This window comes from Glycine max, chromosome 17, assembly GCF_000004515.6.
Source record: "Glycine max cultivar Williams 82 chromosome 17, Glycine_max_v4.0, whole genome shotgun sequence".
Taxonomy (NCBI): domain Eukaryota; kingdom Viridiplantae; phylum Streptophyta; class Magnoliopsida; order Fabales; family Fabaceae; genus Glycine; species Glycine max.
Genome location: NC_038253.2, coordinates 12,664,443 through 12,679,132, shown reverse-complemented (window position 1 = coordinate 12,679,132; position 14,690 = coordinate 12,664,443). Strand labels below are relative to the sequence as shown.

The following is a 14,690-nucleotide window of genomic DNA, read 5'->3' as shown; positions in this document are numbered from 1 at the left end:
ATTTATAATTTTACTTACACTCATGTCTTTGTTTTGTTATTATAATAGAATCCTAACATTAACTAATATGTTAATGCTGATCGAAAGGAGAACCATGATACAAAGCTGCCACAATTCTTCAAATGGATTCCTTTAAGTAATTGGTCCTGTTAATTATTCTCAGGCCTGTTAGTGATATTGCTATTTCAAATCATTCTAAGTTAAATGATATATTGTCTATAGTTTTCTTTTTTGCTATGACATAAGAAATCTTGACTCTAATATATATATATATATATATATATATATATATATATATATATATATATATATATATATATATATATATATATTTTCTGTATTTTACAATAGGTAAAAGGTAGGATGATACTATTCTACATAGATTTTTAGTAAAAACAGTTATAAATACTTACGGTATCTATGGAATGCAAGCATTTTACCATTTAAAACCATATCATTCTATGACGGCTGGTACCTGTTATTAGTATGACCTGTTATTATTAGTATAATTTATGTTTGTGTAAAATTATTTCATAATTTATATATAAGTATTTATTTATTATAAATTATAAATTTTAGTTATATAAAATAAACATTCATTAAAATACTAGTCAACATCACATGATCTTTGCCTAAGACATACATAATTATTCGTTACTCAATACTATAATATCATGAATCTGAAATCAACTATAGATAAACCAAACCATGCTAGTTGGAAATGGCATCCATGAGCTCAGAGTCATTTCCAATTGCCTCGAGAATCACATAAGGAAGGCACACTTCAATGTCCATAGAACCTTCTTCAGCGCCACCAAACAGAGTAATTTTTCCGCTACTTTTATTTGCGCCGCCACTTCTTACGGTCAGGGGCTTTCCCCACCCAAAATCATTGCCGTAAACGTTGAACCTTGGAGAACCGCTAGTGGCCAATGAGTTACTATTAGCGAGGCGACCTATCGCAAAAAGCCTTGGGGTTCTCACCCAAGACTCGTAGTAGCTCCTCACCTTCTCATGAGAGTGCGAAGAAATCACCTTGTTTATCTCCGAAGCACCCATTCCGAATCCACCCTCCTGTAATAGTTCTTCTGCTTTCATGGTAGCACGACCAACCAGTGCTGCGTTTCCGAAATAATCATTTGCGAGTGGTGGAATAAGCCTTGGTCTAGCTCCAATCAGAAGAACAAAATGAACCTCTTCTTGTGGCCCCATATGTTTGCAACGACTCACAGCGCGCCAAAGGAGAGTTAAAACCGCCTGCAGAGAAGATATTTTGTCCGTGTTGGCCTCTGCGTTGGCTTTTGATTTCAGTTCCGAGATTTTTCGCTTGGTGAAATGGAAGACCCTCTCAGAGAGAGTTTTTGGTTCAAGGTTTTGTGAGTGTTCTCCTTCTTCTTTTTCTTCCACCTTTGTGAACGGAAACCGTATGGCGCGGTCAATGCCAACGGGAAAGAAACGTTCGAAAAAAGGGATTTTTGATATTTTAGGGATACCGCGTGAGATTTCAGCCCAGGAATTCACGAAATGCCAAAATGACTTGCCGTCTGCAACCACGTGGTTGATTGTGAAGGCGATGAAGACGCCGTCAAGTAGCTCCGTCACTTGCACTGCCAACACTGGCTGTGACGTGCCTTCGTGGTTTTTAACTCCGTTGAGCGGAAAGAAGGAGCAAACAATGGGAGGAACGTATTTGGGTTGAAGAATATCAACGACAGTGGTGTTGTCTGCAACGGCGTGGACAAAGAGTGCTCCTGCGTTGTTGCATACGATGTGGGACGAGACAGTGTTGTCGTGGTGTTGGAGAATGACAAGACGACCTGCGAGGGGTGGAAAGAAGGCGAGAGTGGATGAAAGGGAGTGTTGGAGGTGCTCGATTTGGTTTTTTGTGTGTTTGTTGCGAAAAAGAAGGCCTTCCTGAATGGTTTCAATTGGGAGGAACTGAAGATCCCAGGGAGTTAAATCGATTTTCTGAACTGAGTCATGGTTATTGTGACTCGGTGGTGCCTTGATTGTAGTGGTGGATATGACTTGGACGGCTTCCATGGTGTTTATGTTAGCTTGAAGATTGGGCAGTTCTGCGTTTGTTTGTTGCTGCTCTCACAGCTGAGGAAAGGGAAAGTAACATAAATATCTTGAATGAGAATGAGAATTCTTTAAAGGGTTATTAACTAAAGAAAATTTTTTAAAAAAATTTATGTGAAAAAACTATAATTATGAAAAAAGATTTTAAAAAATAAAATTTGTATCTTATGAAAAATTATTTTATATTAATAAAAAATAATATTTATTTGATATATAATAACATCATAATTAAATAAAAAAGTATCAATTTTTTAAAGTTTTTTAAAAATTTTATTATTAAAATAAAATTATATATGAATTTTTTATAACAGATATCATAAAGATATTATAAGAATAAATAAAAAATACTTAAAGAAATTCCCTTAAAATATTATGGGCCAGAACTGGTTTAGTTTTGTATTTCTTTTTAATTTTTTAATAAAAAAAGTACATGTTATTTATATTTTTTTTCTCATCTCGTGGATCACGAGTAAATTCTAGCAAGGGTTGGGGTTCGGGTCCTTCTGGATCCTCAGCAGCATGAGATTTCTTGCAATTCACGCTTGCAGTAGAGAGAGGTAACAAAAGAGTAATAGTTTTTTTTTAAAAAAAAAATCTAAACAGTATGAGTTCAAACATAAATTTAAAGAGTGCTTTTCTTCCTTTTATTACAATTTATCATATTAATGATTAATTTCTTCTTTTTTTTTTCTTTATATCTAATTGACTTCACTCTTGAGAATATTTACAATGTAAGAATTAAATATTTTAATTAGAATCTTACTGTAAGGTAGTAAAATTTAAGAATATTTAATAATTTTTATTTTATTACTAAAATATTATCTATTAATACTAAAGATGTTCTTATGTCTTTAAGAAAAAAATAATAATCATATTCTTATGTGTCTTATATTTTTAGATCAATGAGACCAAAAACCTATGTCAACCTAGGAGATATTCATGAACACAAATCTAACGCATTACTCTTACATACAATTAATAAAAAAAAATTGATAAGTAATAAAAAATACTTATCATTTATTAGAATCAATATGATTTTTTAACAAAACAAATTATATAACCTGCTTCCTTAGATAACAATTTGATTCCATTAAGATATATTAAATATTTACATAATAGAAAATTTTCAATTTTTTTTGTTATCTTTTGTTTATAACTAACTAAATGATTTTTTTATAAATATATTTTATATTTATTATTATTATTATTATGTGTTTTTGAATATATATATATATATATATATATATATATATAAAAGTAAAACCAAAACAGTCCGACCTATCTATTTCTACTCATTTCTCTTATGCAATTTTTTGTTTAATTTTTTATTTCTTAAATATATTATTTAAATTATCTTATATGCAATATATCAAATAGATTATTATGTATGTATTTTAAAATCGATTTATACATACATTTAAAAATACATATAAATATTTTAGAAAAACATATAAAATGATTATTCTAGGTTTTTTTCAGTGCGTTCCAGGCTTATTTTTAATAATATCAATTTTTCAAAAGTTTGCTTACTTAAAAAATCAAGTTTAAAATCAGAATTGTTTTAAATTTTAATAATAATAATAATAATATATTTATAAGATTTTTCATTTAGTTAGTTATTTGATTTCACATAAAAAAATAACAAGAGAAATTGAATTTTTTATTATATAAATATTTAATATATCTTCGTATTATCAAATTGTTATTCAAAAAATAAACTATATTATTTTTTATTAAAAGAAATTAGATTGATACTGATAAATAATAAATATTTTTTTCTTTATATTTTATTATTTTTTATTAATTGTATATAAAAATAATGGATTAAGTTTGTGTAGGATAATTTATCAACTGATAGTTTATCAACATAGAACCCGTGTCAGAAAGGGAAGCCCTATTTATTATAGAAATTATTAGAACCTTAGAAGTTTGGTTGCAATGATTCACACAACAAGATGATGAAAATTATATGTAAGAGGGATAACATTTGTTGATAAGGTTGAGTCTTTAGAAAAGATCAGACCCAATAATAATGTAACCAGAATGACAAATGACAAGGTCTGTCAATAATGCGTCAGGTGCGGGCGGGCTCCACGAAATAAGATGAATTAGTAATTTGTTGGCAACATTCACATTCACCTGTACACATCTGAGTCACCACTAACAGCATGTTTAATTGAACATTCTAAATTGATATTTAAGATATTTTTTATAATATTAAATAGGATTCAAGATCTTTTAAAATTTATTTAATTTTTTATTTTAATGATAGATTTTATTTTAGAATTTTAGAATTTTTTTTATAAATTTCACATGAACTTTATTTTTAAATATTTTATTTAATTATTCGGTAAATTAAATATATTTAATTTTAATGAAACATAAAAGAAAAAGATATTAAATATTAAGAAATAGAAAAATGAACATAAATTTATTTTCTATTTATGATTAAATTTTAAAGAAATAAAAAATACATAAATTAGATAATAAAAAAATTGTAAAACAATAATATCAAAGAAGAGTTAAATTTGATTATTGTTGTAATTGTAACGTTTCCAAATATGCTCTATCACCTTGGAGTTGGTATGAATTCTTCTTGTAATGACTAAAAAAAAAATCAAGATCTAAGACCCTAAGTTAGGGGGACAAAATATAAAAAATAAAATCAATGGGTTCAATTGTATAAATTAGATGAAATAAAATATAAAAATATAAAATTTTATTTACAAATTTGATGAATTTTAAAAAATGAGGTACACCCCTCAAAGCAACTTAGGTCTGGCACTGATTTAAGAATGATTCCAAATTGAAGGTAAAATAAGAACAAAGTTTTACATATTCAAACAAAAAAAACTATGTGTGTAGGTGAGACAAAAAAAAATCTCAAAGTCATTCATAGAGTTCAATAACTATTATTATCTTCAATTTAAAATTCTTATTAATTACTTTAAACCGAATAAATCTTAATAATTGAAAAATTAAGTCAGAATTTATTGGTTGATTCAAAAAACTTCACACACTATTAGAGACAAATTAAAGACAAATGTATTGTCCTTGGACCATGATCATTACATGTTACATCGATATATCTTCTTACGATATATCTTCTTACAAAAATCTTTACCCACGGGTGAGTGTAAATCTCTTAAAAAAGACATGATACACTAAACTAAACTAAGCTTAGAGACTAAAGATCGAAGAAAAAATTAAATTGAAGATACGAAGATATGTCTGATATTGCTATTCCAAATCATTCTAAGTTAAATGATATATTGTTTGTAGTCTCCTTTTTTGCTATAACATAAGAAACCTTGATTCTAATATATATATATATATATATATATATATATATATATATATATTCTGCATTTTACAATGGCGCTTAAGTAAAAACTGTTATAAATACTTACATGGTATGGTATCTATGGGATGCAAGCATTCTACAATTTAAAATAAAATCCATAGTAGAATAATATCATTCAACTACAGCCGTACTTGTTATTAGTATATTTATGTTTGTGTAAAATTATTTCATAATTTATACATAAGTATTTATTTATTATAAATTATAAATTTTAGTTATATAAAATAAACATTCACTAAAATCCTAGTAATTGATAAATGTACAACTTACTTAGATTTATAGAACAACATCACATGATATTTGCTTTAAGCTCATAGTAAATTTGTGAAAAAGCTGATCAATAATAATGAATTCATGTGATTGGTGTTTCTATAGTTGTTATTACCCTATTGCATGAATTATCATAATTATTGTTTACAAAGGGTAAATAAATGAGAAGGAAAATTCTACCCAGAAAAAAAAAAAAAAGAGTGAAAAATAAGAATACACAGTCCACAAAAAGGGTTATGCCAGCTAGTTCAACTAACTATTTAACATCAAGATACTTTTTGTTGAATCTGCGTGCTAAACATGATAGTTGCCCGTTTAATTCATTAATAAAGAAAAATAATAGTACAGCACCAAAAAAAAAATATTAGTAACATATTTTTTTATTTATTAATATGTATTTAAACAAAAAAATTATGAGAGACTTTTTTTTATATTATACCGTATAAGCCCAAAAGAAGATTACATGTAGCGAAATAAAGATACGGGGTAATGATTCCCGCTGCATCAAATTTTAGCAAATAACTTACAAACGTAGGTAGATGCTCAAAACTCATGAATTCCAACTCTTTCACAGACAAAATTAGCTAAGACATCAGCATATCTATTGCCATCTCTAGTATGAACAATCATACGTACATTAACTCTTTCAATTAAAGAACGAATTGCCAGGATCAATCTAAGATCTGTAGCACAACGAGCTCTAGAATTAGTGAGAAACTAGAATTAGTGATGAATTTCACAATAACTTGCGAATCAAATTGAATAATTAATGAATACCAACTCTTCTTTTTGACCAGCTTCATATATCTCCTCAAAAATCCCCATAATGCGAGACTCATTTTTTTTATTTAAAAACTTGTATATACAATTTTATGAGTATACAAAACAAATAACATGTTTAAAAGAATGTTAATTACTACTAGCAGTCTAAGAAAAGTTGAGAATCTCTATAATGTCATGTTAGAAAGATTCCACCACCAGTAAAAATATTTAGAAAAACGAATAATCTTAAAATATGAAGTAAAGATTAATCTCACATTAACTGTGTAAAGAAATTTCAATGAAATAAAAAAGAGATAAAATAAAATAACAAGATAAAAGTAAAAGTTATAAAATATAACTACTTATTAAAACATATAGTATTTATTTATATTTTTATGTAATCTATTTATCTAGTATATTATACAAAATGTCTTTTTAGAGAATATAAAAGGTTTTATAAAGATGGAATAATGTGACGTCACAATACCATATTCATTCTCATCAAATAAATGAAACTAATTCACTCTTAATTAGTTAATTCAAGATTTAAAATAATTCAGAATTCATAATAATAAATTATTATTATTACATTTTCGGAAATAAAAGCAATCAATCATATTTTTATTTTTTATTCACAATAATAAATAATAAATGTAATATAATAAATCATCTAATTTTAATTGCTAACAAATTATAATCTGATGAAATCAATTATCTATTTTTTAATTCATATAAACAAATTATTAATTAAAATTCAATCAATTACTTTTTTTCTTATTCAAATTAACTGATTAATCAATTTCATAATAATTATTTAATTACACAAATTAATGGTCATCAAAGTAATAATAATTTTCCAATGAAATGCAATTACATTTATAATATTTTCAACATATCAATTTTATTAACACATTGTAATTGCCATATAAAATTTGAATCAATTCAAAATTAAATTGATTGAATTAAAGAAGGCTTCCAATAATTGGCATAAAGTCTTAATATAAACCTTGTATCATTCCCGGAAATATAAAGGTAGGAATATTCCCATGTTTGGTGATAGGACGTTATCAGAAAATACTATCCCAGAAAAGTTTTTATTCCCAGAAAATAGTACCCAAAAAAATTAATTAAAAATGAAGATGCAATTTTGTCAACACACTTTGACGAAGCTTTTACGGTTGGCCTTGGCCACTGTCTATCCGAACCTGACTAGTAGATGCACGCTGATGGAGTAGTTGTAACTTGTTATTAGTTATAGTATAAATAAAAGTAGCTCAACCGTTTCAATACCTTAGTGCAACAAAATATAAAATTAAATCTATAGGTTGTTGATTTGATTTAGATATCAGGTATCAATTTCTCATGTTCTCTCATTGTTGAATCTACAAAGAACATAGCTTCCAACATTCTGCTGTCTGTTATTAAGTTACCATATTTTGGTTTTCAAGCACATACACATGTTCAATTTTGTTGCTCTTCATTTGGTGCCTTTTTCTATATAATTTTCTTCCTCAGTACTTGTACTATATTGGATTCTTTAGACGTAGTTGCATATTGGAATTAGGGAAGATTATAGATGGATAGACTACAGAGACAAACAAATAGAGATAAATTATAGATAGATAATCTTCAATGAAATGTTATTTTCAAAAAAATTGGGAATTTGGATAAAATCATACATCTTTCACTTGTGCTAGCTCACAAAAACTACGGCTTTTGCTCTCTATTTGACATCATTACTTTGTCGTGTCTGTCAAACATGGAGTCTTTAAGCTACTACATTTTCTTTATGTTTGCTTCTACGTACAGGTCGGGTGTAATACATATTTGAGTTGAGATGTATGATGTAACACACTTTCAATTCAATAATAGATAACTGATGTTTTGTGTGTTTGTGGTTGTTTTCATCTTCGATCTTTGTTGTGCATGTGTGTTCCCCCTCTCCCCCCCCCCCCCCCCCCCAACAAATGGTATCACTTATATATAACTGATGTGTCTTGCATTAATGTAGTTGTTAGAAATTAGAATTGCTTCTTCATTTAGCATTTTCTTCTAATCTAATGCTCTCATGGCAAAAAAAATTCGCTGCTTATTTAGAATTGGAGATGGCAGAGTTACCAGGATATTTTCGTTACTGCTTGAACACAGGGAAACTTGTCCTTTTGGGAATTTTGGTCTCTGGAGGAGTTGTTTTGCAAATTTTGGTCAGTATTTTTTCCCCTCCTTGGTGGTGCTATGTATATTTAAATGTGATGTGACAAGAGAAACTTGCATGGGTTGGCACAACGGAAGCAACTGGGGACATGACGTGTTTATTAGGATCTAGAGAGGAGAAATTATTGTATGTGCCGAATCATTATGATCCTTATTAATTTCCAAGTGACACCTAGTTGAGTTTTATTAAGTCTTTTTTATAAATTAAAAAATTCAACTACTTGTTACACTAGGAATCATTGAGACTATGGGCATGCAGTGATTTGAGGCTATGCAATAATTTCTCCCTAGAGAGGGTTCTCCCTGTCCATGGCATAGGTTGTGACTTGTGACCACCCCAATTCCTTTTTAATATATATAGTAAAATGTAACAATAGATGTAAAAAATGATTGTTTAATTGCTTATATTTGTTCTGTGGCAGGCATGTGCATTGTATAATAATTGGTGGCCAATGCTAACTGGTGAGATAAAGCATCGTTGAATTCGATTCTCCTGCATTCTGTTTAATTGTTCTTTTTCATTCATGGGATAATTAATTACGTGATGACAAGAAAATTTTCATGTATGTTAGCATTACATCTTTTTCTATTCTTCCTGCAGCAATAACATATGTGCTTCTTCCAATGCCTTTGCTCTTCTTGGTGGGATCTGGACGTTCTTCCTTATTTTCTGAATCAGATAGCAGGTAAGTTAGTGTCTGAATTCTCCTAGTCCAAGCTGGGAAATTGAATCATTCAATTGTATTTTTTTTTGTGGTGTGAATCTGATGAATGATGGAGCAGCTGGGTGAATGCAACCAAGTTCTTAACCGGGGCCTCTGCTGTTGGAAGCATTGCCATTCCAGCCATATTAAAGCATTCTGGTGTTATAGGTTGGGGAGCCTTTGCAATGGAACTCTCTTCCTTCTTTGTGTTTGTATTTGCAATATTGTGTTACATTCGGATTAATGATGAAGATGATTATAGTAGTCTTTGAGATGGGAGCATAAGCATAAGTGGGATTGGTTTGTCAGTGTAAAAATGTATATGTTACCTTTGCATGTGGGAGCCTCACCTTTATTTTTTTTGATATATCAAATTAATCCCTTTTTCCCCATTTGAAATTAAGAGGCACTATTAAATGGCGTTTAACATTGTAGAACTCTCAACTTTAGAGGATCATTTAATGTTGGTTGGTATTGAGGCATTTTCTGTTTGTGTTTGAGTTTAATCCTCTACAACAATTTGCATCCTTTCTCTCCGAGACTCTATTGAGTCTTCCTTTTTCACTCTTGGAGATGTTATTTACACTTGCCTTTTGATATTGGTGATAGCGAGATAGGAAGTTGGATTTTCTGATGTAGAGGACTCCAGAAGGTGGGGTTCTTGCTGTGATGAAATCTTATACATGGCACCAAATAAATAATGCTTTTCCCCCCTCAAGAATCAAAGAATCAGGATATCTCTAACTTAGTGTCAAAGACTTATAGCATGTTTGGAAATTAGGTGAAAAATTGCTTTTCAGATAAAAATACTTTTATCAAAGGATCATAACTCTTATTTTTATTATAGCGAAGAGCCTCTCGGCAATGGGATATGCTAGTTTATTCTGTTTTTATCCATTAGACCTGTATTAAAATGCGCATTTATATTACAACAATTTCAACGGCAAATTAAACCTGTACTAATCTTTTAGATATGAAAATTCATATAAAAAGTTGACTTGTACTAATAGATATTTTTCTTTTTCCGCATACAATAACTTAAGAATTTAACTTTTGATTACATGCTTAAACAACATGATTATTTCTTTTTTCAATCATACTACACCAAGTTCACCAAAAACAAAAAAATTACTGTTTAAAAGTTATTGAAGTAGGTTAGAAAAAAAAAATCATGCCTAAATGGTTTCTCCAAAATTGAAGACCCAGATAAATAATAGAGACAACTGATTGGTTACTCCCAATGAGAACACAAACTAACGAGTCTGACAACAAATTTACGTGGCAGCAACAAATTAAGACATGCCGCACGCAACAGAATAATGGTAAGAAAATGCTCAAAATTCCGTGTTGCTTATGAATTTCACAATAGTTACTACGTCAACACTTCCAAATTAGTGTGTATGAGCAACAGAAAAGTCCAATCTGATCAACTTAGTGAAGTCAAACTTTTATTTTGTCGGCGTTGAATAATTTACTTCTATGGATTGGTCTACAATTACATATATTGAAAACTGGAAAGTAGCGTTATTTATCTAATATCTATACTTCAATATTTGCGGCTCACTTTTGCTTTGCAAGCTCCTCTTCAAATCTTGATGTTATCCCCTTCATAGTTTTCATTACATTTTTGTTTTTTAAAATGGAGGTGGTTCAAGAGCAGCAGCTACAAAATACAGGTTAGTTTCTCAATCACACTCGCTTCTTAAAAACTCTCACTGATTCTTGAAACATAAACAGATACCAAAGGAAGATAATAATAATAATCACTGGTTCCTCAAATCCTCATCCTTTTATCTCATGCATAAGAATCACTATGTTCCTCTTGCTAGGATTTTATATTATGTTAGCTATTATTGCAAATAGGGTAGATGACGAACCTCACTGTGTTTGGCCAAGGCCAATCCACCTTAGAAAACTGTTGCTTGTAATTGGCTAATAATATGGTCATGTCAGATTTCAATATCTAGAAGATGAAACTTGGAAAAAGTTAGAGATTGATTGAACACCACATGTCTTGAGTTTTATCACAAAGAAAGAATTTAAGTAATGGCATAAAGAAAGATATAATGATTCAGTTAAGCTGAATTCAGCATGATGATAGAGGAACTTAGTATAAGATTAAGGAGGAACCTTGCTTCTCTAGCATGAATTCTGCATTAAGGAGGAACTTAATTGAGAAGCAAGTTCCTCCTTAATATTGTACTGAATAATAATCTCCTCAATTCAGCATTCAGCATTCAATTTGATATTTTGATTCAAAACAAGAATTTAGCTCTAATTATGTAAGATAGAAGTCATAGAAGTTCTCACTAATCTCAGTTTCTCGTGTGGTTTCCTCAGATGGAAGAAAATTGCACAACTCAGACAGAAACTCAAATGTCACACAGCAACTTCAACATCCAAGATTCAGAAAATACAAATGGTGGCTACGTGTGTCCCTCTACATAATCTTTCTTCTTGTAGGCCAATCTGCAGCCACTCTTTTGGGAAGATTATACTATGACAATGGTGGTAATAGCAAATGGATGGCAACATTTGTTCAATCAGCTGGATTCCCTGTACTTCTTCCACTCCTTTTTTACTTCCCAAGACAAACACATGCCAAGTTTAATAACAATCCCAGCAATAATGATTATTCCTACAAAACAAAACCAAAATTCTCCACCCTTGTTTTCCTCTATCTAGCTTTTGGCCTAATTCTCACAGGGGACAACTTGATGTATTCCTATGGACTTTTATATCTCCCTCTTTCCACCTATTCTCTACTATGTGCCACCCAATTAGGCTTCAACGCGGTGTTCTCTTTCTTCCTCAATTCCCAGAAATTCACAGCATTCATAATCAATTCTGTAGTCCTCCTTACCATATCAGCTTCTCTGCTTGCAATCAACTCCGATTCCGACGAGGACTCAACCGGTCTTTCCAGAGAAAAGCATGTAATTGGATTCTTCTGCACCATTGGTGCATCAGCTACATTCTCTTTGTACCTCTCTCTTGTGCAGCTTTCTTTTCAGAAAGTTATAAAGAGAGAAACCTTTTCTGCTGTGTTGGACATGCAATTTTACCCATCCTTCATTGCTACATGTGCTTGTGTAGTAGGGTTGTTTGCAAGTGGAGAGTGGAAAAGTTTGAACAATGAGATGAAGGGATATGATAAGGGAAGTGTGTCATATGTAATGACTCTACTTTGGATTGCTGTGACATGGCAAATATCCTCAATTGGTATGCTAGGGTTGATTTTTGAGGTGTCTTCATTGTTTTCAAATGTGATAGGTACCTTGGCATTGCCTATTGTTCCCATCCTTGCAATTGTATTCTTCCATGACAAGATCAATGGGGTGAAGTTTGTAGCCTTGTTGTTAGCAGTGTGGGGCTTTCTGTCTTATGTGTATCAACATTATCTTGATGACAAAAAAGCCAAGGCAGAGAAAAGTGATGGCCTTGGGGTTTCAAACAGTGAGGTAGAAATTTGCTGATGGGATGGATGGACCAAATTTTGATCAAATTATACTTTTATACCAATTTTTGTTATGTTTAAATTGTGTTGACAAGAGTAGGTTAATTATGGAGAAATTATTAAGTAGTTCAGAATAACTATGTGTTTATGGTTCTGACCAATTTTAACATTTAAGTTTTTCAATTTACAAACAAGCTAATTAATGACATAATTAAATATGATGTTGAAATTAGTTGAAATCATAGTATTCCCGTACCACCAAAAAGAGTGATATTGGTGTTGAAATTTTGTGCATTCTTGATATTCCAGAGCAACTTGATTTTATTTTTTTTTGTTCTGCCCTCTGTGGGATAAAGTGTAACATTCGAGGGTAATAGTAAATAGTGTTTGTCAAAGTTATGTGGATTATTCATCTATTGTATCATATAATTGAATATAGATATTTTTCACACTTAAAAATCAACTCTACCGGTTTCAAATTAATTTTGGTAATAGTAAACGTTGTTAGTCAAAGTTATAATATGATTTTGGTGTCGATAATTTATGTTTATTATAATTTTAGTTTATGCAAGTTTTTTGGTTATTTTTAGTTTACATAAGTTTATGTATTTTTAATTTTTGTTCATATTTCTTTGGTTCATCTTTAGTTCAAATAAATTTATGTCTTTTTCAAGAGATTTAATTTTTGTGCATGCAATCTTTATCTTTTGGGGGGTTGTGCTTTGGAGGTAGTATTGTGCAGCTTGGAGGGTGTTCTTCTTGGTTTTGTGTTGATTCCAATCAGGGACGTGTAAAAACAGGGGAATGGGTATTTCTCGATTTTGTGTTGGCGGATTTTTATCTTTTAGTTTGGGAACTGTATATTTGCTTAAGTAACTGTACGTATGTATCTAAGACTCATCTGTCTTCTATTTATGTTATACTTGTTGGTGGCAAATTTTTCCATTCGGGATACTTTTGAAAAGTATTTTTTTAGATGGGGTTGTTTTAAAAGATATTGTGGTAGGGGGCACTTTTGCACGTAAAGTGCATGCATGGCCCAAGCAAATTGCCAATGGGACTAGCGAGTTCGCTGTCGGTGAAGGACTCGCCACTGCGAATGGCGATACGCACATGCAAGGTGAAGGATGCAAGGTGAAGGACTAGCCACTGCGAATGGTGATATGCACATGCAAGGGGAACCACCAGTTTGATTGGCGAGTTCCCACCACGTAGGCTCAGGGCTAGGTCAAGCCATGCAGGTGCAGCAGGCGATGCAGGTGCAGCAGGCGCAGGTGCAGAGGTCAGCTCTGGTGCAGGAGGGAATCACCATTCTCATTGGCGGGTTGGGCTTTGCGGGAATCGACAGCGTGGCTGGCGAGTTACTTTAATTCAAATTCTGTTCCTTGTAAAAGAAGAAGTTGGATGAGTTCCACAGTTGCGCTTGCATTGCTTTCTTCTTCTTCTTCTTCTTCATATTACTCCAGTACATTGCGGTTCTTCTTGTTTTCTCCCTGCTTTTTCTTTTTGGTAAGTATTTTATAATGGTAAATATTTGTTGTGTTATATATATATATATATATATATATATATATATATATATATATATGTTAACTTAATTTTAGTGAAAATTATTTACGTTAGGTTTGTTTATCTTTGTAGGACAGTGCTTCGTTCTTGCTGTTACGTGATTTCTCCTCTTGCTATTACGTGATTTTTCTATTTGGTAAGTTTTTTTAACTTGGTAACTTTAGTTAATATGTTAATATTATTTAAGTTAGGTTTTTTAAATTGTATGTTATTAGTTGTGTTATATATATATATGTTAGGTTAGTTTTAGTTAATTTGATAATATTAT

The 14,690-nt window shown here is 30.7% G+C and overlaps 3 protein-coding genes across 4 annotated transcripts; 2 read left to right on the top strand and 1 right to left on the bottom strand.

Annotated features, from left to right (window-relative positions):
• Window positions 1-579: 579 nt before the first annotated feature.
• LOC100500257 (protein ENHANCED PSEUDOMONAS SUSCEPTIBILITY 1) lies at window positions 580-2,152 on the bottom strand. Its single transcript, XM_003549921.5, has one exon. It carries the CDS (start codon window positions 2,041-2,043, stop codon window positions 712-714), a length of 1,332 nt encoding a protein of 443 aa, XP_003549969.1. The 5' UTR covers window positions 2,044-2,152; the 3' UTR covers window positions 580-711.
• A 5,526-nt stretch (window positions 2,153-7,678) lies between these two features.
• On the top strand, window positions 7,679-9,788 carry LOC100775400 (vacuolar protein sorting-associated protein 55 homolog). 2 transcript variants are annotated; one of them, XM_006600824.4, is made up of 5 exons: window positions 7,679-7,827; window positions 8,576-8,682; window positions 9,115-9,154; window positions 9,294-9,378; window positions 9,476-9,788. In XM_006600824.4, exons 2-5 carry the CDS (start codon window positions 8,584-8,586, stop codon window positions 9,666-9,668), a joined length of 417 nt encoding a protein of 138 aa, XP_006600887.1. In that variant the 5' UTR covers window positions 7,679-7,827; window positions 8,576-8,583; the 3' UTR covers window positions 9,669-9,788. The 2 variants fall into 2 exon arrangements, with proteins under 2 accessions (XP_006600887.1, XP_003550937.2); XM_003550889.5 differs by having other exon boundaries at window positions 7,680-8,682.
• Window positions 9,789-10,893: 1,105 nt separating this feature from the next.
• LOC100819773 (probable purine permease 11) lies at window positions 10,894-13,040 on the top strand. The gene is made up of 2 exons (XM_003550887.4): window positions 10,894-11,072; window positions 11,737-13,040. Exons 1-2 carry the CDS (start codon window positions 11,036-11,038, stop codon window positions 12,870-12,872), a joined length of 1,173 nt encoding a protein of 390 aa, XP_003550935.1. The 5' UTR covers window positions 10,894-11,035; the 3' UTR covers window positions 12,873-13,040.
• The last annotated feature ends 1,650 nt before the right edge of the window (window positions 13,041-14,690 follow it).

Excerpts from the sequence above, each read along its gene's own strand:
- LOC100500257 (XM_003549921.5), bottom strand. The coding sequence starts at position 2,043 with ATGGAAGCCGTCCAAGTCATATCCACCACTACAATCAAGGCACCACCG.
- LOC100775400 (XM_003550889.5), top strand. The coding sequence starts at position 8,539 with ATGCTCTCATGGCAAAAAAAATTCGCTGCTTATTTAGAATTGGAGATG. Across the intron at positions 8,683-9,114 it reads GAGTTGTTTTGCAAATTTTG|GCATGTGCATTGTATAATAA; the intron begins GTCAGTATTTTT and ends GTTCTGTGGCAG. Across the intron at positions 9,379-9,475 it reads TTTTCTGAATCAGATAGCAG|CTGGGTGAATGCAACCAAGT; the intron begins GTAAGTTAGTGT and ends ATGATGGAGCAG.
- LOC100819773 (XM_003550887.4), top strand. The coding sequence starts at position 11,036 with ATGGAGGTGGTTCAAGAGCAGCAGCTACAAAATACAG. Across the intron at positions 11,073-11,736 it reads GCAGCAGCTACAAAATACAG|ATGGAAGAAAATTGCACAAC; the intron begins GTTAGTTTCTCA and ends TGGTTTCCTCAG.